The following is a 26,688-nucleotide window of genomic DNA, read 5'->3' on the forward strand; positions in this document are numbered from 1 at the left end:
AGAAGATCTTAAATCAAAATAAGACTAAAGCAGTGCCTCTCAACAAAGCATTTGATCTAACTCTAGGATCACGAGACTAATGTGTTTTGATAGCACAAATTGAACTCCAATTGTCAAGCTGACATTTTCAAGAATAAATACATTCCTAATAGAGGCAGCTGATGTGGCCATACCTCTGGCAGAAAACAATCAATCCATCTGGTGCTTGGCCTCCTGCCTGAGCATAACAACTTATTATAAAACACAGAATCCATTTGCAGAGTTTCTGAGTCAATAGGGCTTGGCTCTGGGATTTCTCCCATAAGCTACAAATAACTGGGATGGTTTACTATTTAGTTTAATATTTTCCATATGGCAGAAGGAGCCTTTTACAATCTCTTTCCACCTAAGGAACACAGAAGTTTACCAGAGTTATTTTGCTGTTTTTTGTAAAAATACAACGCCACCTAACAGCAAAACACGCAACAATCTGAACTCCACTAGCTATGCAGGCTAGTATATTAGTTACTTGCAGGACAATTGGCAAAAAAAAAAGGAGGCATAATATAGAGGTCTGAAGTGTAAGATTTAAATTAATGTGTCAGGGGTCAATGAGGTCCTTCATGGATGAGGATAAATTAAAATAAATGTCCTGCTTTAAAAATAATAAATTAAAAATTAAGAATAAATCATAAATAATATTTTGTTCTTGAAATGACTTCTAGTTTTTCAAAGAAGAAGATATATTTCTGGACATTAAGGAAGGAATAAGCTGTGAGTTCAGGCAATAATTTAAAATGTACATAAAAACATTTCTATTGCACCCTCAGGACATTCTTATAGCTTCCAGCATTTCTTTTCCTTTTTTATTTTTTTGCCTTCTTCAGAAATATGGAAATTTTATATGCAAGGAATATAGAAAAAGGACTTCTTCTCGTGAAAGAATTCAAAATCTTATAAAAGCACAGTACTTCTTTGGGGAAGAAAAATTTGAAACTAACATGGGAGGGACGGCTAAGTCCTTGACCAAAGAAAAAAGACCCAACATCATGCTCACACTATTCATGCTAGAACAACGGTGATCATCAAACTGTTCCCTGAGGGTTCTTTTTTTTTCTACTTTAATATTCTCAAAAGTGGAAGAAATGGAAGGAAAATGGCAAATGGCCTTTCTGTAACAGAAAAGACAGGATTTATCTCTATGTCTTTGAATCATGAGAGACAAAAAGCACTGGGCAAAATAATCAGAAGTGAGTAATGGTTCATGGTCTTTGAAGAATGAGATGCTTTAAACAACTCCACTTTCCAAAAGCAGCTGGCACTCATTCACCTAAAACCAGTTTGTTCAAGGAATCTCAGAGAATCTGAAACCTAAAGCACTTGCAATCATTTGTCAGCTCCTGAAAATTATGCCCTCTGTATTTTTTCAGATTCTAGTTTATCAAACTGACTAATCCAAGTCTTCGAAGGATTTCAGGGACAATGTGTGTTGATCCTGATACCTCTGAGTGTAACAGTTTACTAAATTTTTTATGCTTGCCAGAATAATGACTGAGTGATTAATCACATTTTATACATCATCCCAATAACTGTTGGTCCCAACCAAATGCACCTCCAGAGGCAAAAAGCAGACACCCATCTGCAAGAGACACAAAAAGAGCAGGTCTAACATGATACAGTTCACTTACATATTTTAAAATATAAAATAAAATAAACTTATTTAATTACCATCTATTTTTTTTTTGTATCCAATCCATGCATTAACTGAGATTCTAATACTTCTATACTGTGGAAATTTACAAAGGAGCTTTATTTATATTGTCAAACTCCAACTAAAGTTGCTCCAAAATTATGAAATTCCAAAGGCTATACAATACCAATATACATTTACCTAAATCTAGTTCTGAATCATAAAATTGAATTTGGTATGAGATAATTTAGAGCACACTAACAAAATATTGTAGGGACTGTGCAGTCTTGCTCTTCTTCTACCTGTTAGCAAAATTACACGCTAGATTTAAAGAAGTCTTCTAACCACCTTCCCAGCAAGATAAAATGAAGTGAATAGTATTCTCAAAGCTAGCCTTTTATACTTGAATGTTGTTGTGTTTTGTTGTTTGTTTTTTTTTTTTCTGGAGGTTAGCCAGTATCTCTTAAAAAAAAAAAATCACACATTTGTTATGTGAGTCACGATCTAACCAGCAAAAGACAACACGAGAATGAAGAAAATGTTTCATGAAGTTATTTTTTAATGCTCTCCTCTAGATTTTTATTTCAATTTTTAGAAGTTTAAATCCTTGTTGTTGTTTTCTAAGTGACTTAATAGTGAGATAGATTTTTTTTTGTATTTTCTGGACATTATAAGTAGCTTCCTAATGACTGTTCTTACAAAACTCTTGTGATCTTTCCATTAAAAAAAAAAAAAGAGGTCCTTATCTGACCTCTAATTATTTTCAAATTAGACCCACTGCCATCTTTAGGTTTTATTCCTGTACCATGAAATAGTAATCTTTTTTTAAATTATTTTAGTATATAATAGCCTCCCACATATTCTATTTAAATACCTATTAATGAATCCCTTAGATGTGCCAAATACTGAATTCGTATTTTTGTGTTCTCTCACTTACATAGCACAGATCCAAGTTTTTCAATGGCAGTAACACCATGTCTTCAAGGTACTAGTGTAATACAATTAGTACACATGTTTCAGAAAGAAGTGGGGAAAATTTAATCTTTCACATCACTTACACCATTACAACTGACCTGTTATTTACCGAAAACCTTTCCCAAAGTGTCATTTCACTACTGTTCTTGACTACTTGTGAGCTCATTACATTTCATGCCTCCTTCCAAAGTTCACAATATTCGACATTTAGACAGGAGGACAGGATACATTTCCCTGGAACTGTCAGACAGATCTCATTGTTGGAATATGTTCTGAATAGTGATTCATTCTCAAATGAAAGCTCACAATTCAATATAACACCACCTAGTACAAGACAGGGACTAATTCTTGTAAGACCACATAATAAAAATGACAATCAGAAATTTACCTTATGCCATTAGAACGAGAACTCATCTTACTTTTCAATTCAAAACCATCACAGGTCTCATAAATCTGATAGAGTTTAAAGGTGGTGCCAAAACTGTAGTGTATGAATAGTATCTTCCTTTTACTATAAGAATCTGATCCCAGGAAACGTATTTTCTCTCCCTCTCCTCCCTTCTCTTCCCCACTTCATTGAATTATTCAGCTAGTTAAATTTAGCTATATCAGATAAGAGGATGAGTGGGGGGGGGAAATATACCCCAAACCACACAGTTCTGTCAGTAAACAACCTAACAGAGATGCAGCTCACATCAACTCTAAGTTTCCTTGATAGTATAGCATATTTAATTCAGTGGACTCATATAAATTAAATGAGCAAAACAATTTTTTTGGGGGGGAGGGGGGAGTAGGGTTAGTATAAGGTACATTTTCCCTCAGGAATATGTGTCAGTAAAGCCAGCCCAACAGACACATTCCTCCATAAATGAGGCCTTAATTTTTTCCGTTTCCCCAAGAAGGAGCCAGAATTATAGCCCTCCTACATCAACATCTTTCTTGCGACGTGTTACAGATATTTTTACTTTCTACCAGGCAGACAATGGAGATTTTTTTTAGTCTAGCCCCTTTCTTCCTTTTCATAGTCAAACACTAAGTATAGATAGAAAGGTTCAGAAAAAAAATCCTATCACCATGAATACCGAGAGAGGACTAAGAACCAATCCTTCTTATCCAGCTAGTTTATCTTTGCAGTATTTTAACTTCTAAATCACATCTTCTTGCATTCCTACATTTCTCAACAATTTCAATGATTGCGCCAAGATGTTCCAATATAGTCTCCAGATCCTTATAACACATTTAGCCTTTTAGATTCTGGACAAAATAAGCCATTCATATTGCTTACAATCTAAATAACCCGCTGAAAACAGCTTATTTAAATCTTCATTCCCCTGATCAAACATGACAGACACTTTTTCTTCGACAAATGACATTATGAAAATTCCTTGTAAAGATGCTGTCTCTTTCTCAGCTCAACGTTAAAGCTGAATTAATTGCTGTTTCTCCATTCCTCCTGGCCTTCTAGCGCTTTCTTTCTTCATTCACTTTTTTTGCAGCAAGGTTTACAAACCAAGGAGAAGCATTAATTAATTAGAGATTTTTTTTTAATGGTAAAAAAATTAAACAGAGCAGAGCATGCTTCATTGTAATCTCAGGAAGAGATTCCAGAAGATCTGTGAAGCCGTAGCATGACAAAATTAAGCTTCCAAAACTACATCAACAAAGACAAACTGCAGCCTATTTTCTATTGACTATCATATATCAGATGCACCATAAACCCACAAAGAAAGAAATCAAGAAAAAAATCAAGATTAATCTGCCACAAAATCACAAAAAATTATGACGATGGGAGTGATGTGCAGAAAGTTGTCATCTATTTTAAACCTCAGTAATTACAAACTATTTTTTAAACACACTCCAAAGAAAGGATCAGCTTTTTTTGCAGTAAATCTGAAAGACAAAAATAAATTTTCTAGAGCGGCGTAAGAAGAACACAGTCTGTTTTCTCACAATCTGCCTCTGTAAAAAACTCCAAAATAATCTATTCCAACCCACTCTAAGTGGCTAGCTAGTGGACCAGAGATACTAGGGCTGAATATCCACTGAAAGTGGAAAATTGTAAAGATCATTACAGGTAACAGCAAGAGATTAAGCTGCTGAAGCAGCATTAAAGAACACTATAGTAGCTGAAGGTACTAGTGAAGAAGAATTTGGAATCTTGCACCTGCAAATTACAAGTTCAAATATAAACTAGATTGAAGGATGATGAGGGATAAATTGTTTGGCTCAGTTTCGGTCTTAAGGAGAGTGGGCATTTATTAAAATCTTTGTAAAGAGTATCACTGACTGTCAATCTTATCTGAAGCCTCAGGAAGGAGACCTGTGATAGAAAGGGCCTGAGAGAAGAGAAATTCATCTTTAAAACGATCCCTACAGTGTAGAGATAGAACACAATGATAGGATAATGCACTGAGCCACAGAAGTTTTGTGGGTAATACTAAAAATAAGAACAACTGCAGCAGAGCTGACTTTCCATGATATATATATTGATGCTGATCTTACGTAATGCATTTGGTTCTGATCAGCATTACAAAGATCAGTGCTCTAAAAATATCTGAACATGACAGACAGATAGATGCTCCTCAGCCTATATATCCATCCATTACACTCACTAAAAATAGTCTATTAAATTACAGAAGGGGTTGGTTGCACTGCCATACAAAGAGGTGTCATCTGAGCTGGCTCAAAGAAAGATTCGGCTACCAGAAGAAAGTGTTGAACCCCTGAACACCAGAAAGTCCTAACATCGAGGAGTTTGCTAGCACCCAGCCAGCAATATGTGGAGTTGCCAGCCAGCCACACCACCACAGACAACTGTGCTCTTTTCAAGGGCTAAAAATCCAGTGGAAAAAGCAAACGTTATTTGAAATAAGTCAAGGATGGCTGACAAGCATTACTGACAGAAAAACATGTTTAGGAAAGAATATCTTTTGAAGTTCTGGCACTCTAAGAAAATCTTAAGAGCAGAAATGTTACTATAGAATAAATCAGCATCTCCCAACTTTTGCCTCAGAGGTTTATTTACATCAGAAGTAAGAAAGCATGAATTCCAGATGCAAGGAAAAATTACTTCAATCTGTCAGCATTTTAAGCTTCCTCTTGAACAGATTTTGCATGTCGCTCTCTTTCGGTCTCATTCACATCTTGGCTTCATCCACAGCAATAAATTAAACAGTACCAGGAAAGGCTCCTGGACTCTGGCACATGATCCTCCCCACTGCTAAACTGCTGGGACACTCCTTAGCAAGATTTTGGCCTGGGCCAATGACTGCTCTCCCAAATGATCTCCAGCCATGGCTGCAGAGAGGCAACACTGCAGAGATTATCCCCAGAAGGGCCCTGGCAGGCAGCCACCGTGTTGTGGAAAAGCAGAGCCCTCACCAGCACCGCGGCAGGCTGCTCGAGGCCAGCTGGCCTCAGTGCCCAGGAATGTTCCCGGGCACATTTCCTCCACCAGTATAGATGTCACCGGCCGTCCCATGTCATGGACTGAGAAAGAGCAAGGCTAGGAGAGCAAATTAAGTTCGGAGTGTCGGTCAGAAGCCTTTGCTGACCTTGGATTCTCAAGTGACAGAGTCAGACATTAACATAAACATCAGAGTGGCAGCGTGGAGCGATTTAATACACAGCCTTTCTGCAGCAAAAACAGACATGTTTTGCTGATCCTTGAAGTGAGGCCAACACTAATCAGAACAAGCCTCAATGATACAAATTTGCCTTCAAACAGATGAGACCAAGCTCATTTACTTACTCACATTTACTGTTCTGAGGACAGTTATATGTGTTTCTTTACACATCCATACTCAAATACATTTCAAAAACAAATTCAGATGCCTCGGAGACGAGCAGGGAGTGACTGGTATAGCAGCACTTGACTCTGAAGGAGGGGTTGAAACGACAACGAATTGTTACATTTTTCTATTTTTCATGCTTTTTTTTTGGTATTTACTTCCTTAAGCAATAAGGCACTAAAAACACCTGTGATCAAAAACACATTAACTCATCATTATGATGGATAATATACTTTATACTAACACAGTTCCAGTTACACTATTTAGTAACAGTTAATTGCAGTGTAAACCCTCAGAACAAAGTTTAGAAATAATGTGTATTAGTTTTAATCATGTAATTTTTATGTCAGAGTTCCTTTACATTTAAATATTAGTCCAAGTAAATATTCAGAGCTGTTTTACAACACCTGAAATCCAGTTTCACCATTGCATTGGAAAATTATATACAGCTAATTCAAGGTTTCCCTGTTCTTCACAAGAACCTTTTTGTACATGGCTGACTACTGCCGTATTACTACTTGTATTATTGCCCCAGTACTCTGCCATTGGTGCCCATTCTAAAACCATATAGAACATTACAGAACTCAGATATTTACTTATGTAAATGTAAACGAATCTCCATATACTACTGAGATCCCAGATAGTGAGAAACACCCTGCCCACTCTCTACTCTATCACATATATCAGCTGATGATGACTTTTCCCTCAAAACAAGCCAGAATTTAGATATCTAGTTCTCCACAGAAAAATCCCTACAATTTTCTTTGTGTGCCAAGTGTGCAGTTATCCATTGTTTTTGAGATCAGAATGCCAAGTTCTCTCTCATTTTTCTTTTGGCATGTTCAGCACCAGAGGTCCTTAACACATTAAGCAGTTACCTTTGAAATATGGGACAATGTTTTTTGAACTTTGGTGTGGGGACTCTACTTTCTGAAGCACTCATGTCTTCTCTTTAATCTTTAATCTCAAAATTCACTTCTGTTCCTGGATCTTTAGCATTTTATCCTTAAATATATAAACTGCATCAAGTGTCATCTTACATTTTCTTAAGAAGGCCAGGGGAAGAAGTCCTCAAAATGTCAGGAAGGACTGTGCTCTCTCTCCCATATAGCTGAAAATTATTCAGGTAGCTTTTTTACACCAGGCAAATCTGATAATCAGAAAATCCCACACCCATTGCCCAGGGTAAGATCCTGATGAGAAGCCAAGCCTCTACCAATAGCTGTGGGCAAAGGATAGATTAGCAGCTCTCCCAGAGCACTGCCCACAGACTCATTCATCAGCTTTTGTAAGATATATGACACAAGTCCAACCACATTTAGTTAAGAGAATAAAAAAAAGGATTCAAATTCTCTATTTCCTTCCTCCCTCATTACACCCACTCTCTTTCTCCATCTTTTGAGTGCTTCCTCTTTATGATTGCTTACAAGTCTGACAGTGGGAAAGATCTCCATTATGTCATCTGCCTGCAGCCTCTCGTCTCTTGGAAAGATCCCTTTTTTTAGACAAACTTTACTGAAAAATATTACTCCATAAAATACAAATATTCCATTTTTAGGAACCTTCTCCAATTACAGGAAATCACAGCTCCCACTGATTTTAGCCTTATCTATCCTAACCCTAGGATAAATCTGCCTGGCGTAATAAGATCGTGTAGGTTCTTGCTTTGCCTGTACTGTTAGCAGACATGAAGCAACACCGTTACATATCCAAATGTACAAGTGATTTTTAAGACAGTTGGATCCTCCAGAAGTTGCTAGCGTAGCCACCCCCACCTGCTCCAAAAAGCAAGTGGGCAACATGATTTTTACAATCCTGCCTCTGCCAATTACTCTTGGCTTGTTTATTGCTCAAAAGATACCAGGCCGTTAGTCTCTGATGGTCAGGCCTTCCAGTGGGAGGCAGCGAGACGCCCTCCACAACAGGGACAGCAAGACCAGAGGGAGTGCTGTGGGTCTCTGGCTGTGATTAATAAAGACAGTCTGACAGGACGACTGCAACTCTAGGAAAGAAATTAGCAAGAGGTCTGCAGGTTCAAAAAGGAGGAGAATCACATCTCCTCTAAACAACTGCATTGTCATGTTCACAGCACAACACGTTTCATCTGTGTGCACTTGGTGGGTGTGTTAGTGTATTTCAGTCCACCCACACGCAAAGCTGAACAGAAATAGCACAAAAGAACATACAGTACTTACATTTCCACTCCCAATATATGCGATAACTGAAATCATCACTCAAAAGGCAGAAAGAATGCAACAACAAAAAAAAAAAAAAGATGACAATAAATACTGTTTGGACTAGTCCTGAGCTGGGAAGGGAACAGACTACATGGCCAAGAGGGCTCTTCCATCTCTATAAGGACAATGGGTCTCACAATTTATTTTTCTGCTTGTTGGCAAAAGCACCAATTTTGTAAACTTTCAGAGCTTTTAGCTCTCAATGTTTTCATGAATTCTCTCTGCAAAACATCCAGTTCTAAGTGTCAGAGAAATATCCCTACCAACAGTCAAGCCAAAACACAGTGACTGCAAAATTGCAACAAAGAGGTTTTTAATTATGAGCAAAACTACAACATATCAAATACATTCAAAATTTCACTCAGTAAATGATAAAATTACAGGGAATGAACTGGGAAAATACAATTATGTCTCACTTCCAATAAACAGGTGACTATCATTTTCATATTTTAAAACCATTGAAAAGATTTCTGAAATCAATGAGGTATCTTTTCCAAAAACAGATAGCCAAAATCTTTTCACTTCTTGAATACAGAATATTTCTGCAGAGTATCACCCCAGAGTGAGTGGTCTTCAAGTGGGGTGTGTGCACCACAAGTATTATAAAAATGAGCCACTGGAGTGCAGGAACAAAATATAAGAATTTCAATAGTACATTGTATTTAACTTGTAGAAGTATTTTTACTGGTAGAGGTGCCTGACCAAAAACAGTTGGAGGCCACTGCCCTTGAGGATCCTGCTTTGCAATTACTGCTGCCATGTAAAAAAGGCAATTAATGAAGACGTTGGTGAGACAGAAGCTTTCTTTTCTGTCTCTTCTCAACTATCAATTATATAAATGGGTCAAAACCTAAGAGGCAGACTTGTGAGATCTCATCTTTTGTTAAGTTGCATGGATTCTCAAACAAAACAAAACAAACAAAAAACACTCAAGTTTTTCTTTGTTTTCAGGAAAAGCAATTATAAGTTTCTCATGAATCTCTCCCCTCCCTTGTATGTACTGTCAGCACTTGATGAAACAGCTAATTTCCCTTATGTGGCCAGTTAAATATGACCATGTGTTACACATGTCAATCAAGATGGGTAGATAGGTAACCTAAGGTACTTGTAAATGGAAATAGATGAATCCCCTTGAAAACTCAAATCAAATAGAAAAAAAATAGTGTTTTTGTTGTTGTTGTTTTAATTTGGGACCCCTCACTTTTTATGAAAAAGTGGCCAATGAACAACATCTAGCTCAGTACGCAGCAGTTACATTAAAAAGTAAGGAGTGTATTACGATGCACAAATGCAGGGAAAAAAATAAAAAATTTACTCTTATCCAAAATAACAGATCAGACTTTTAATCTCTTTTCTGATCTGGAACGACAAGGACATAGAATTGGTGACTAAATAAAAATCTCACGATGTCTGTAATCATTGTAAGGATGCCTGGGCTGTGTGATTTAGGAAAACATGAATAAGAAGGGACAAAATAGCAATACCAAGTGCTCTTCCTCAGCATCACCTAATAAAAAACAGGATGGGTGGTGAGGTTAAAAGGTTATTGTCTTAATTTAACAGAAATATATTTTTAATTAATGCAAGGTATAATTATTCCTTCAAACTCTGCATAGTTAAGAACATCTGCAGTTACACTGAGTGAAACTAGGACAGTAATTCTGAACACCTCATGGCATATACCAACCACACCAAGCATCAACAAGGGACTAGTGAAGCTAAAGATTCACCCAGCAGCAGAATAAATCTACCTACTGCTCACAAGTGGTTATTTATATCTTCTTTGTAATCATTTGAACTGGTTAATACAAGAATAGGTTTGAGGCACAGCAACTGCTAGTTCCTGGCATTGGTAAATAGGAAAACCAAAAGCCAGCAGCATACAAAGTCACAAGCAATAGGAACAAATATTTGGGATTCATTGGAAAAGGCCATTTTTTCTTGTTTTTGCTTTAATTCTGTATGTACAGACTGCTATATGCTGCTTTTACCCAAAGTTAACATCTTGGATCTTGAAAAATATTTTTCTTGTTATTTTTCCTGTCTAAATCTTAGTAAAATATTTTTTTTATTATTATTTTTTTTGTGTGTGTGTGTGTGAAATTGTTATTTCATCTACTGAACTGAAAAAATAAAAACCCAACATCAACCAAAAAAACATTAAGAAATTCTAAGCTGTATGCACAGGGCTGGCAAGCATGACACAAGATGTGAGACAGCCGTGCTCTTCTGGAAAGGCAGCTGGAGGCTAAGCAAGATACATGTATTTTAGCACTTTAAAGATGACACTATACAGCTATGCCTTGACAATTGTGTTGAATCTTTCCAGTTTTAATTTTTCAACATGTGTATCAGTATGAAAAGAAAAAAAAATTAAAAAATTAAATTAAATTTTAAAATTGCTTTACAATAAACAATTTGTATTGTTTTACAATTTGTAGGCATATTCTTGAAGTACACTGATGTTCACTCTGCCAATTTGACTAATCCTGTCTCTTGATTTTTCAAAGTTTCATTTTCACTAGTTTGTATAGTTCAAGGGTTTAGATTCCCTCTTAACTCGTTTAGTTTTACATTATTTTAGTTAGTCAACTAACACAAGGCCACAAGTCATGTATTCATCAGATTATTTCTACATATCTTTTTCTTTTTTCCTCAGGGCTTCTTGAGAACTTGCCAGCTGGCTGATCACAAAATTATATATGCTCTTGAACAAGCCATTGGCCAGATTCAAACTCTAACAGAGGTGCTGAGCACAATAGACCCTGGTGCTTTTACAGTTACAGCTGATACATATGCCACTATTTGACTCTACACTCCAAGATAAATAGAGATGCAAGTTTCTTTTTCCCCCCTTTTTTTTTTCATGATGACTCCTGCCAACCTGAGCAAACTTCACTCCAAAATTATGACACCATGATTTGATCTCTTCCAACACAATTCATCCAACAGATGTGTTAAACAAAGAATTTGCTATTGAATTTCACATTTTGAAAGCTATTCAGTGACAGCAGGTGTCTAAAAGTTAAACAGAATCCATACTAACCTAACAACTGCAATGTTTTGTAGACAACTGTTGAAAAAAAAATGTTAGTGATTCCCTCTGTCTTTGAATGAGCCATATAGTAAAGGAATGTCACCAGAGTCTGATTTTGTTTTCAGAATTAACGTTGTTTAAGAGAAAATCTTGTTCACAAATACAAGTGGTTAGCAATTTCTTGAGGGTCTCCATATTGCAACAAAGCAATTTTAATCTTTCCATAATAAAAGCATTAACATTTTAGCAACAGACATCACTAGAAAATAGTTGATGTTAAAAATTATGATATTCATTGTACTACCCATTGGCTTCTTGGGAATCCTTCCCCCTTCCTCTGTTCAATTTAACATTAAATAACAGTGCATGGTGAATGACTGGAAGCATTTGAGAAGTGCAAAGAAATCAAAGGTCAAGTAAATATATGGCAAATGATAAATATACACAAAAAATGCCTGTTGCAAGTAGATTCTAATGCCATAAAGACCATATATCATGTAACCAATGGGCTATCCAATGGTAGTAAATATTAAAATGGATTGAACTGTCTTGATTTTACTTAAAAACAACTAGACTTTGTTTTTTAACTAACATGGCAATTTGGAGTTATCCACACAAATTGTATTGCTATCAATATACTGTTTATGTGAAAGCAGAATTTAACTGAAAAGATTTCCAAGTGTAAAGCTAATTCAAAGGTTTTGTCTCTCTAGGTTGCAATACTGTTCTGTTGTAAATCTACAAAAAAAGTGAACATTTTACATAGAAAGACAGAATTTTTTAGAAATTTGAAATTACTTACAAGCTGTTCAGATTTTACACCATAGAGCTGAATGGTCTTTGCCACGTTTTTTGAAACAGCTAAACTGAGGTCTGGATCAACAGCAGCCACATTTAGCTCACTGGAAGCAAAGATTACAAATCTTAATTAACACCTTAGCAGTGATGTATTTAATTGATAAGAAATTAACTATTAATACTTACTTATGTGGCATGTCAATTTAGAGAGAGTAACACATAACCAAGTCTTTCTAAGCACTGTAATTCAGTTTACAATTTAACAAGTCATTTGGGAATTTTATGTTCAGAGTGTTCCTATTCTGGTAAAAATGAGCAAAGTTTAGGAATGACACTTCAGTATGAAATCGCTATTAGTAAGCCATTCAAAAATATTGACTGCAATTAACTACATTCAAGCTTTGGCAGCAGCCTTCAAACATTACAGGTGAATACATAGTCATTCAAATCTGGAATTACATGAGCTGTGCAGAAATACCCAGGGGATGCCTGAGCTTGACACAACTAATAAGCTGTGTTTTAGGCAATACTATGTAGTAACAAAGGCCCCAAAGGAATGACAGGGAACAAATGGAAGAAGGAAAATACTTCTAAATCTCTTGCAGTATTGCTCATACGTGGAACTCCACGGATCTCCTTCAGCTGGGGCTGCATTCATGAATGCTCTACTGAGAATGCAGACAAGCACAAGGACCATCCCAAGGGACCACAGTGCTGCTAGTGATGAGATTAGTCTCTCCCAAGAACTGGAGAGAAACGAGGAATATCCTTCTCTGAGAGTCCTGCAGGGCCCCCAACATCATTATCTAAGAGGTCACTTTGGAAAATTCAGCTGAAGCTTACTAATTTTCATGTCATAGACTTATATAATGATTTGGGTTGGAAGGGACCTTAAAGACCACCCAGTTCCAACCCCTGCCATGGGCAGGGACACCTCCCACCAGCCCAGGCTGCCCAAAGCCCCATCCAGCCTGGCCTTGGACACCTCCAGGGATGGGGCAGCCACAGCTTCTCTGGGCTGCCTGTGCCAGGGCCTCACTACCCTCAAGACTACAGAATTTCTTCCTTATTCCTAATCTAAACCTACCCTTTTTAGTTTAAAACAATTACCCTTTGTCCTGTCCTTTGTCCTGTTAGAGCCCTTTGCCATCTTTCCTATAGGCCCCTTTTAAGTATTGGAAGGCCACAATAAGGTCTCCCCAGAGCCATCTCTTCTCTACACTAAATAACCCAAATTTTCTCAGCCATTCTTCATCGGAGAGGTGCTCCAGCCCTCAGATCATCTTTGTGGCTGTCCTCTGGACTCTTTCTAACAGGCCTACATCTTTCTTATGCTGTGTGTCCCAGAGCTGAATGTTTTTTTCCCTTTTCCTCTGCAAGGAGGAAAACAACATCAGCAGCCACACAGACAGGCACCTTCTGAGCACTCGTAACTCCCAGCCACAAGTTCAGTGTCAGCATTTAATTTTACCCAAATATACTCACACACATTCACAGTGTGAATACTGCCCATCATTTCCAGGCTGTACTAAACAGACTAGCCAAAACTTTATGAGTGTAAATATACATTGGTAATTCAAGCATCTCATTTTATAAATTCCGCATGGCATAATTGTCTTCAACTAATATCTTGCTGTTTCATTCTAAGAGATGATTTACATCAAAGATTATCATTTGCAGCCAAGTAAGCATCATTTTACTGTTGACATAGTCAGAATAATTAAGATATCAGATATTGGCAATAGGTTTAAAATTTCTCTTCCTCATATTTTATAAGCTTGAACAGTAAAACTTGAGTGAATATTACAGTTGTTCCAGAACAACAAAATACAGAAGATAAACCCTGACTTAATTTTTATGCTAATCAGTTTTAAAATTAAAGAGTAATCAACCTTTTACTGCTAACAAAATCTCATTTCTGAAATCGTAATATACAAGAAAAAATACGTTGAAGATTACATTTTGCAATGCATTATATGTGCATACCTGGCTATAGTTTTAATGATGCTGTCAAGCTCATCAGAAGAAGGAGGATTCCGACCTCCAGGAGGGAAGACAAGATTGATGGGATCAAAGAGTCGAGATAAAGATTTTGACAAATAAGCAGCTTCATATTGTTGCAGTGAATCTTTCAAGGCCTTTTCTGGGCTGTGGTTATAAGACAAAATTATTACATTCAAAATTCAAATACACAATAGCATCAGATCTTTCCAGACCATACAAACTTTGCAATATCCAACATTTCTTTTTGTACTCTCTAAATACATTCATATACTTGAAAATATTTGAATACTGAATAGCTTGCTTTTCACTTGAATAGTGTAACTGGTCAGGCAGCTATTCTGTGTAGTGCAATAGAGTTTGTAGCCCTTTCAGAAAGACCTATGTGGAATCCCTAATCCAAGATGTTCTCAAGACAAACAGTTGTAAAAACATCAACAGAATAACAATTGCAATCAAAGACATTTTTGTATTCCAGTGTTTCATTACAAGATAACTTGTGATCACTGGTATACTTTAAAAAATACAAAAAATCTCTCCTGGTATATGTATGTTTATAAAAAGGTTCAGATAGAAAGACCTATCTTAAAATTACCAAGTTCCAGTTCTTAGTATTTGCATTGGTGTACGTGATAAAGTAGTAGTTTTCTCAAATATTTTTCCTCATTGTCAGAAAAGTTTGACGAACTTTTTCCTTTGCCTAATAGACTTGATAAGCCTGTTTCAGTTTGATCTTTCTGGTATCTACCACTCACAACATGTTTTCCTAATGGTATATAAACATATAGATAGTGAGTCATAACAAACAGAACATATGTCACATTCCAGTGATTGTGGTATCATTAAAAGAAAGCTCCTGTTAGTAGCTTATAGCAATATCAATATATATAAAACTGAATTTTGACAATCCCTATTTTTCATTTCCCAAAGAAACAAAAAAAACCCTGGTTTCAAGATAATATTACTAAGCACTTTGTGAAAGACAAGACAATCCAACACTGCTAATTACGTAATCTAATGAAAATCCCACAGCTCCAAAATAGTATCAAAACAATAAACACAAGAGGCCAAAAAAAGCCTTTAAAATGTTCCTGCTATGACAAGTTGATTAACACCAAGCTTTTAAAAATACTCTGTTTTCTTGCAGGATGCCAAGCTTCACATTGTACTGCATTAGAGTTCATAATACATACTCATAGTCTTGTTTTTTTTGCATGAATATGTCCTGTGTATCTTCTTCCATTTGTTGCAGTTCAGCAAAGAGATCAGTACTTCCACTTGTGTTAAAATTCCTCTGGATATTCTGACTGTATTGTTGCAGTCGCTTCCACAAATCATTATAAAGCCTCAGTAATTTAGGGTATTCTCCTTCAAAAGCTTGTTTCAAAAACATAGAGGCTGCAAAATAAAGCAGTAATTAGTAATGCACATTAACAAGTTCAAACTAATTTATTTGATTTATATGAATAACCTGTATCCATGCATTTAAGTCAATGAATAATACGTAATATCATTCTCTCTAATACTACTAATGTAATACTTATAATTAATTTCAGAGTAGTATGAGCTATCACATTAAATGCAGTTGATAATGATATGTATCTAAAGCTCCAGTAATAAAACTCCATAGTTCAAAGACTGGACATGGAAAACTTATTTTGTGTATTAAATATACTAATTATGGTCATGAAATGGTTGGTAACAAACTTAATTATTAGTATTATTATTCATTTAAGTCCAAAGTGTGATTAGAACTCACTAAATAAAGCTTTTCTAACAACAGCTTGGCAGCGGAAGAAATGTGCTGCCGTGCAACTTTCAAGATACTCAGAAGAGACAAAGACAATGCCTAGGAGCCCAGCTCTACAAACTGTGATGGTGGAAGCACATGCTTTTACATACACCTCTTAAAATAAGGTACCTAAAATGTAATTCCTAAGCTTGTCAAATAAAGAATGACAAAGCCAGCAGAAAAATCAGTGTTATCTTCAGCCTCGAAAGGATTGCTGAAAGCAACAGGAAATGAAACAAATGTTCAACTGTTGTTGAGACTGATGTTAATCTTGATCTAACATCACTCATACTTTATGGATTTCCCTGTTACATTTGGAGATTAACACTGTTCCATTCATTCATACGTTTTCCAGGTTCTGGACCTCTGCCCCATTTTACCCAGCTTGTCAACTTGTCCTTTCAAAATATATTCTTATCTTGAATACTGGAAGGTTCACATTTATTATCATATGTAGAGTTATTTTAGGTCACAAAATGATGTTTATAAAGCTGTCCCAGCCTCACAAAAGCAGATAATCATCTATTAGCATGCCCTGTAAACTGGCATGAATTCATATTTTCATTCTATTTTTCTGATATTGATCTTCCTCTAATCTATAAGATCTCAAGGTCGATGACTCATGTCAGTGAATTCAATCACTTAAAATTTACATGTTAAAAGGAACATTTTTATATAGATGTGCTATTTAAAAAAAAAAAAAAAGTCTACTTGCTGTAAGTAGTTTCCCCAAAAATCAGATGTAGCAAAGAAAAAACAGCACTCAGTTTAAAAATCCAAATGTTCTCTCCAAACGTTGATATGAAAAATCATTAAAAATCACAAGTAATAAAATATTTTTGAATAGCTGTCAAGGTACTGCTGACAAAATGTAAGAGTTACCTTATTTCTGAGATGTTGATTGATCCCATTAACTGATGTCACAATTTTACAGTCTTAAAACCTTGTGCTGAAAACAGTTAGCACATGTTCTGTGTGAACATGAGATCCCTGGTATGTACATACTGCTGTTAAAGTATGCCTAAGGCAAACAGTAAAATTAATATGTTTTAACACAAGACGAATATATTTTCTTTTGGGATCATCTAGTTACTTAGCAACCACTGAAAATGAATCAAACAGCTACTTCCTCAAAATTATACTGCTGCCTTATAGCGGGGCAAGACGAAATTTTGAAGGGCCAATGCAGTAGCTGAGATCACAAAGATAAATGCAAACCTTATGTCTTTTGTACATGCAAAAGATTAACTTTATACTCTGTATACAAACATGAAAGATGTATTTCTGAAAGCACTGAGCTCATCTGGTTTTATGACCCAGCTGCATGCTGCATTAATATGACAACAGTTTTATGTTTATAACATGATTTTTATTTAATATTGCCTGGTTGCATCTGCTAGTTATTTACTACCCATGCGCTGAATATTGTGTATAATGAGAACACTAACCATTTATCTAGACAAGACAGAATTTTAACAAAACTCAGCTCCTGTTTATAAGGTATCAAAAAGTGGCTAAAAACAGACTAATACAGATGAGCGTTCATTAACAGAAGTGTGTATGAACTGCTTTTTAAAATCAAATTACTACTTACAATTTTGTCCAACCCATCCACTTTGGAAAGAATAATGTACCATTCCAAATCTTTTTACTTACACGTGCAGTTCCAAAAACATATATATATATATATATATTAATTACTACTAATTAATTAAACAGAAAACTTTTTTTTTCTTTTTTCTGAAAACCTGATCACAGTTTAGGAAGACCATCCTGTTTGGTTATAAAACCATAAAAAATTTAAATTCACAGACCAAGCACTGAGTGAACCACTCATATAGTTTTAGTAGAGAAGATGATTCACAAATAGTTTATAGAAATGAGAGATTCAAAATATCTACAAAACACATTACAAATCATTTATACCAAATACTTACAGTCTGTTGCTGACTGAAACTGCGAGGAGAGAGTCTGAGTTACTGCAGTCCAGAATTTGTACAAAATATCAGACTGGCCATCCTGATAGCAAGGGAGAAAAGAAAAGAAAGTTTTAAAGCCAAACCTTTTCAAATAATCTTAAACATTGCAAATGTTTCTATCACAGCCCTTCTACCACCATTGAGAACGAAAACTAATGAAGTCTGAGAAGTTTTCCTCGAGTTTAAAGCTAGAAAAAATACTTGGAAAAACAAAAATAAAAGCTTCAGTCATCTCTCAAATGGCATCTTTTCCCTCATATCTGAGCGAAATGCTCCCACAGGAAATGCATAGACATTTTGGAGTGAGGTATGAGTGTAGAAAGAAATACATGTAGTATACTTTAGAAATCATGTTAGAAAATCTCTTTGTATTGCAATGACCTTCTCATTCAGTGGGAGTTCTCTTGTTGGCTAAATCACAGCAATTATGTTACTGGCAGTACAACATGCTTATAGACACTGAGCAGGGACCAGAACCAGTCCATGCTGCTCTGTTTCACACAGAACTGCAAAAGAATTTCCAGCTTCAAAACCCACGCAAAACAAGGAAATACGGTGAACCTCACAGTTGACTCCTCACCACCTTGTGTCAACAAGGCTTGCTGCCAGAAGTGGAAACAAGGTAGTGTACTCTTGCAAAAAAGACATACATGAAACAGCAGGCTGATTAGTTAATCCTCTGAACATCTTGCACTCAAAGCTCAAACCAACCATTAAAACATGATCTTGCTTCCTCTCTTTTGCTCTCTTCCTGTCTGTATGCTTGAGGTGGAAAAAACTGCAAGACCCGATGGTGGGTAACCTATCCTGCTCACCTGTTAGACACCTGGGAGGCCATCCAGTGTTTTACAGTCACAGAATCACAGCATGGGTTGGGTTGGAAGGGTCCTTGAAGCCCACCCTGCCGTGGGCAGGGACACCTCCCACTGAATGAAGTTGCCCAAAGCCCCATCCAGCCCGGCCTTGAGCACCTCCCTGGATGGGAAAGCTCAGAATGTTTTTCTTGATTGCATGGTATATATATGCAATATATTGACCCTACTGTATAAATTAAGCAATTTGACCAAATCACTAAGGATGCTAAGGATACTAAGGATTATCAGCAAAAAGTTTTCAGTAAAACACCCATAAATGAAAAGCAAAATACTCAGCAACGCTTACGGATGTCAGCAATTACACAGATTTCAGGTTGGCACTTGGCTGTTTCTATTATGGTTGGACTTGATGATCTTAGAGGTCTTTTCCAACCTGAATGATTCTATGATTCTATCCCAACTCAATCTGAAACACCATAGTTTTTAAACCAAAGCACAATATTCACAGATAAAGATGAGTTTAAGCAAAGGACTCAAGACTGAAATCACTGTCAAAGAGGATGCAGTCAGTGCATTTTCTCAGTTTTCCTTTTGGTGCTGCCAATGACTTCGCTATGAGAAAAATGGAAAAACAATAAAACTAAACTAAACATTAGTTCTTCTTAACAACATAAGCTCTTTCAAATATAAAAGTCTAGCTAGTCCAAAATGAATTACTTAACATGACAACGTTATAAAGAAAGCACTCTATTCACTTGCATAGGCACTAACATAGAAAGCAATGAGGGTATTTAAAATGCCCTGCACTAACAGGGAACAGGCATTGAATCTGAAAATCTGTCATTGAAAGATTGCAAGTTCAAGCTCAAGTTTTCAATTCAAAAACTATTATCTTAAATAATTGATATAAAGCCTGCACATCTGTCAAATGTACACTTTTTTTTTTTATCATATTATCAGTCAGAATGCTTTCACAAATTCTGAGATTAGACACAGAATTCATCCAACTGTATCCTTTATCTCTAAAGATATCCAAAGAATGATAAAATCTGTGGGTCAGAAGAAAGAGAGAACATCTTTTATCTTGTTGGGTAACCAGAGGGACAGGGTGTCACACCCGTAAAATGTATGAGAATTAACATAGAAAACTAAAATCAACAGGAATGATGGGATCTCATTTGTGACTGCTTGAGGACACCTATGGATTTAGAAACCAAAGTAACCCCATCTTATAGCTATGTTTGTATTTTCTGTAAAATTGTAGTTGATTTTCATATATGGGAAAAATAAAATGATAATTTTAGACAGTGATTCAGAAGGTATACTGCATGAAAAGTCTTTTTTGGGGTAAATTTATTACTATAGCATAACTGTGAAATCATTCAGCTCTTCATTTCACAGTTTCACATTTGAAATACGAAAATTAGTATAAAACAAATGGCCTTTCACATAAACTATGAAGTAAAGTAATTAGCTTTCATATTCTCTATACCAACCTGGAACATCGTTTGCCTGTTCAGCATAGTAACTCAATTCAATTTCAAAATAATCTAATGGATGCAGAAAAAGACTTATAGAGCACCTTCAAACAACTTTCTTTCATTAATGTAATCACCATCTACACCTCTGTCATAGTCTCAGCAGAAAATACAATGATTAAATGGTCTTGAATGCAAACTTGCTTGCAATCCCTCCACATTTCTGTCTTGTGATTCAGCACTGTGACAAGTAAGAGCAATATAAACCTGACATTTCATTTTTTTTTTTGTGAAAATATGTAACATTTGTACATAACCATACGTAAGTACAAACTCGGACATATATACCTATGTACTCATATAAACACATGCATAGCAGACACAGCTGTAGCAATTAAACCTCTGCCCATTAGCTTGTTTCTTCTGACCCAGGCAAATGGTATTCATTTACACAGAAATTCATAACGATCTAGGCCCTTATGGCTTGGCTATCCAACTGTAATTTGTAGAAGGAGAAACAGAGGGGAAAAGTACATGGAAAATTCAACCATTTTATACTGATTGACTACGCAGTCAAAAATGTTTAGGGAAAAAAAATGATTAATGTCACAGTTTTGGAACAACTGAAAACATTATCTAGGGAGTTCCTGCTGGTTGCTTCTGTGATGTGATGTAGGATGTTTCACTTTGTCCAGTGCTGAGATGCAGTCACTCTGGAGGTGAAATACAGCTGGTGGTGAAATGTAGTACACAAAAGACCACATAAAAGTTTGTGGCAGGAACTAGAAAACACTGTTGCCTACGCAAACACCAGGGGGTATTTAAGTGGGTGGACTGTAGTTACCGAAATTGGAACACAGCAAAGCATTAGATATTCCTGCTGGAGTAAAGAGTGCCATATGCAACCATGAGCAGCCAGAAACCATTTATTTATTTTGTTTAAACCTGTAATTTCTTTGCTTAAACATCACCTCAATATATTATTTTCTTAAATACTTTTAGGTACCTGGCTGCTTATTTCTTAAAGAAAGTATTCTAACAGAGATTACTTCTGTGCTGTAGGTCACAATGGAAGTTATAATTTAACTATTACAAATATAATGTGCAATCCCATTTGTTAATAATCAATATTAGAAAAGGACACACAAAAAAAGAGTAGCAAACGGAGTGTTTTTCCCCAGCTTAGCAGAGAAATTGAAGGAATTTCCCTCTCCTTGGACTGGACAACTTCAAGGACTTAAAAAAATTGATGGAATAAAGGTGGAAGAGTAAAGGGCAGCACTGCTTGCCTGAAATGTACACAGCACATCTATTGACTCATCGTAATGGTAAGTTTATAAGTCTTCCCCTCTGCTTCATACAGCACTGTGAGCAATGTCCCAACGGAATCAGAAAGGAACAGCTCTTCTGGGCTTTTCACTTTGAGAAGCTGCAATCTACCTGAAATTGCATTCTTGTCATCTGTACTTCTGTAGTATGTAAGCAAGGGACCTGATCCTCTACTACACTATACTTATACCAAATGTCCTCACTGGTAGACAACGTATGGGAACATTGGATATACTTAAATTAGTCATCTATTATGTAAAAAGGATTCTTTTTGATTCATCTCTGTCTTGTGTCTATACTTGGCGCCTAGCAGACTAACTTCCACTATTCAGTAAACACACAACCTCATCACTAGCTTAAAAAGAACTGCTTCTGCAATTAAACAGCTTTTTGCAGCGTACCATCATATTTTTGTAGCAGAACTAAAAATGATGTGCTAATATTTTTATCAAGTAACATTCTGAGACCTTAAACTGGGGATTTTCCGTTTCTCTTGCTTCTGAAAACTATATGAAACTGAAAGAAGTTACAGACACACACACCCCCAACAAAAATGCTTGCTTTAAAATCTAGTCACAAGCAGATTAACATCTTGTGATACAATCCCTTGTAGCAGGAGCAGCTGACAAGATGAGTAATGAACTGCATCCGATTATCTTTGCAGCTCTGTGGCAATCATCTTCCACCAGCTTCCTATTCCATAACCAACACTGGAAAAAGGTCACTATTCCCTCATATTCCACCCCCAACAGCAGAAATGTTTGATAAGGCAGAAAACACACAAAGCTTTGGAAGTTGAGGTCTAGCCAGAAAGTCCAACATTACAGTTACATGGGGCAAAACTGTTTCAGGTGTACATTGCATAGTATACACCAAAAAATAAATAATTTGAAGTCTTTCTGAAGGAAGTTATTACACCTTAGCATATAATATAATCCTGTATCCTCTTTTCATGCAATACCTTCCTTCTTCAACAAAAGAGCCTTACTTGTAACTGATGGTATCTAAAACTCAAGACAGGCGAGATTCAGGTTGACATACACATATTTGCCCTCTAGCGAATACAACTGAATGAGATCTATGAACATTAATTTCAACAAACGGTAGAACTACAATGGCAAAACAGGATTTTTCCCCCAAATCGGATCCTTTATTTTGATCTCACAGTAGAGAGAATCTGCACGGAAATCAGAGTTTGCACCATTGCAAAAGGGTTGGGAAGTTAAGATCAGCCACAGAACTGGCTATTTTTTTTCATAGAAATGTACTGTGAAAATGCTCCTATATCTAAACTGCACTTACATAAACTAATTATCTACCAACTCATGCTGGGAATCAAAAAAATTGTTACTGCTCTTGCTGTGCCCAGTGACCACTACGTTCTCCAGAAGTGATGCAGCTGAGGCTACTCAATTTAGTAGCCTCTATGTACGTCTGTGCGTAGTTTAAGGCAGTTTAGGTCTGTCTTCCTCTTGCCGATTCTCTGTCGTCAGAAATAAACTGAACTGCCCATTAACATCAACCAGAGCAACCCTCTGCCATTCTGACCTACTGCACAGCTGGCCAGAACCAGGGAAATTAAGATGCTTTTTGAAAAACATACGAACTATAAACACGAGCTACTTTTGAAAATGTTATTCCTAGGAAATCCACTTGCATCTGTACAGAGTAAAATAGAAAAATGCATCAGATTCCAGTCTGACCCATCCAGTACAATTTTTCCATTTTTCATACTGTTTAAAAATTATGTATTCAGTCACACACACTGTTCACATAGGAATTACTTGCTTATGGAAATTACACACATAAATCAGACAAAATATGTCCATCAGGCTAGACCACAAATGGCAATGAATTTTCTCAGCAGTAGGGCTCACTACATGAACTGGACAAAAATCATTAGTGTAAGCTGTAATTCAACAAAGTTTACCCTTATTAGAATAATACATGCAAGGCAGCCTGTTAGACTTCCATTGTGTTTCTTATTTATGTGAAATTAAGAATGTCCTTAAGTGCTTTGCTGAACCAGGGCCATAATCAACAATCAGTAAAAAAAAAAGTGTTCTCCTTGTACAATTAGTTTCAACTGTTAATATGAAGCTACTGTTGCCAATACTTTGCGCAGACAATAATATTGAGCAATTTCTGTACAAAGCATATTTTAAGATAATGGTTTCTTAAGTAAATCTTTCTACCGTAAAGAAATAAAATGGAATCTGTCTCCAATAATATAAGCATGAATAAGTGTGAAAATTTAATATTCTAATGGCTAAAGTTTAACTTTTGATAGTCTAGCATAGAAATGGTCTATATTTAGTAGATGCCAAATTAAAAGCAGCCCCGTTGCCTCTCGGGCAGAGATTTAAGCCACATGTCAATAACCCTATGTTCACAAAAAGCTGAGTCTCAAAGCTTCAAAAAGAAGGCTGTTACAGCATGCAGTGCAACTGTGAGAGACTGCAAACTCAATTATCCACTATGCAATGACTGGTGCTAAGTATTCATATATTGGTATGAAATGAACAGGAAAAATACATGCATATACTGGCACATTAAAAATCCCTTTTTTCAGAAGTCTTTATACCTTCAATGCATTGCATTATAGCATGTCTGCAGTCCAGTTAATAGTGCAAAGTGACATTATTACTCAGCTGTATAGATTTGAAATTTAGATTAATGTTCCTTGTTTACAGGATTACAAGATTATCTTTGGTGGAAAAAATACAGGCTGACAAAATCAAAGTGCTAAAACTCCCTTCCCACTTACTCACATGGAAGTGACTTGATTTCACAGTTCAAAAACTATAACCCATTTTCCACTAATAGCTACTAGTAAGTTAATAAACCACTGAACAATAGTGAGCTGAGTACCAGTACCATCAGAGCAATGATATTTGAAGATCTGCATCCAGTATTACTCTACAATAATATTAATGTTGCAGCCTGGAAAACTGACTTAAAAATTGTTCAAACATAAAAACAGAACAGCTTACTTCATTTTTTAAAAACATACCAAGCTTCTAATTAACTTTGCTATTACAGAAATGAAATCTCTTGAGCTCTGTTCTTAATATAACTGCTTGGCATCTGACATTAAATCTAAATTCAAGGAATGAGAATGAAAGCATCCCCTTATTCAGTATTAGACAAGAATACAAGAAGATGCTGAAAAGACATATATTTATTTTTACAAACATCTCTGTTTCCTCCACACTGTAAATTTAGAACTTAATGAGTATAATTTCCCATCTGTGAATTATCATATTTGTGTTTGTCTCAAATAGCTATTCTAACATTCAAATAATAAATCTGACCCACTGATTCTAAACTGGCTCCCACTTCATGACAATCGCTTCCAACTTATTTTTCCCTGTAGAAATTTTAATACTTTGAGTAGAGTGTGAAAAAATCTTTATTGTGAAGCCTCTTTGAAGTGTAAAACAATATAGTGAATATTACCATGAAGCTAGTTGCTGCAGGCTCCTGAAATCAGGCTTTGCATACTAATACGTACAGTGTTTTCTATCTGTAATCAAAGGCTCCACCATAAAGAAATATGGGACTTGAGAACATTGCTCTAAAAACAGAAGACGTTTAAAGGACAGCCTAAATATTTTTCCACTGATAAAGCAACAATGCAAATACTTTAACAATTCTGTACAGCAAGATCTTATGGAACAGAAATAAGAAAATCTATTTGCACTATTTCTATAGCAACAAAATTGCCAAATGTGAGACTGCGAACAAAAAACCATCAGTAGTGCAATTAATCAGTAAAGAAACAGAAAAATTCAGTGTGTTTTGTATGTTTTGAATAAACCTTTTCTGTGTTCTCAAGGTAGTCTAGATTAAATTTTGAAAAAGATACGAATTTCTATATGCATGTGAATTTCTAATGTTGTCTACATTAGACCACTGTAGGTGAACACATGACAATAAATGACAACATGACTTTAAAAATGACCTTGATTTTTTGTTTTACTGCAGGGCACAGAATTTCATTACACTGTGTTGATCATTTCATACCCAAGGTGCAATAGTTTCTAGACTTCCAGGTCTCCTTATATGCATCGGACAGAAGAAATAAAATCTTTTTTTTTTTTTCTAATATAATGTTCTTAACTAAAAAGTAAAGACTGCATTTTCCCAATTCTAATATTAGAATTCCTACATGATACCTTAGAAAAACTTATTTGTAACAATCAAAAATATTCAGGTCTTAAACAGTGTGCTGTATCTTCAAACTACTTAAAAACATTAATTAATCCTTCCGTGCTCTTGCAAGATATGTATCATATGGAAGTAAATGAACTTAGTGTTTCCAAAAGCCAGTAACTACCCAAGGGACTCGACAGCTGCCTTTTGTCCAGGGAACTGATTCAGTATGCACAGCTGCACCTCAACTCTGCTTTCACCTTGACTATTATGTACCTCAGCCAAGGATGACGGAGTAGTTTGTTACCATGCCCATTCAACTCCAGTCGTTCAAGTAAGACTGACAAGAGTAATGATGAAAAGCAACGCTGCCATTAAATGCATTTATTTCCCAATAGCAATCTGACTGAAATCCAGCCGACTTAATAATTTTCAGTCATCACCGAACTGAGATCTGCACAGACCCCAACACAAAAGTAGTGAAAACCAACAAAGGTCACTCTCACCTACCAAGCCAAGCAACCTCAACATCATCCCTTCTTTTTATAGCTGCACATTTCTGGCAGAGAAACAGGATTAAAGTCCTAGAGAAGATGCACTAGAAAACCAATACACCGGCTCTGAATTACTTT

At 36.0% G+C, this 26,688-nt stretch overlaps 1 protein-coding gene across 2 annotated transcripts in view; it reads right to left on the minus strand.

The window, feature by feature from the left end:
* Positions 1-26,688, minus strand: part of COG5 (component of oligomeric golgi complex 5) — a 180,859-nt gene that overhangs the window by 29,411 nt on the left and 124,760 nt on the right. For both annotated transcript variants that reach the window (XM_072032652.1, XM_072032653.1), the window contains 4 exons: positions 18,238-18,319; positions 15,702-15,906; positions 14,494-14,655; positions 12,512-12,611 (listed from right to left, as the gene is read on the minus strand). In XM_072032652.1, coding sequence (XP_071888753.1) covers positions 12,512-12,611; positions 14,494-14,655; positions 15,702-15,906; positions 18,238-18,319 — 549 coding nt within the window. The remainder of the gene's footprint in view (positions 1-12,511; positions 12,612-14,493; positions 14,656-15,701; positions 15,907-18,237; positions 18,320-26,688) is intronic.

The sequence above is a fragment of the Anas platyrhynchos genome, chromosome 1, assembly GCF_047663525.1.
Source record: "Anas platyrhynchos isolate ZD024472 breed Pekin duck chromosome 1, IASCAAS_PekinDuck_T2T, whole genome shotgun sequence".
NCBI classification, from domain to species: Eukaryota; Metazoa; Chordata; class Aves; order Anseriformes; family Anatidae; genus Anas; species Anas platyrhynchos.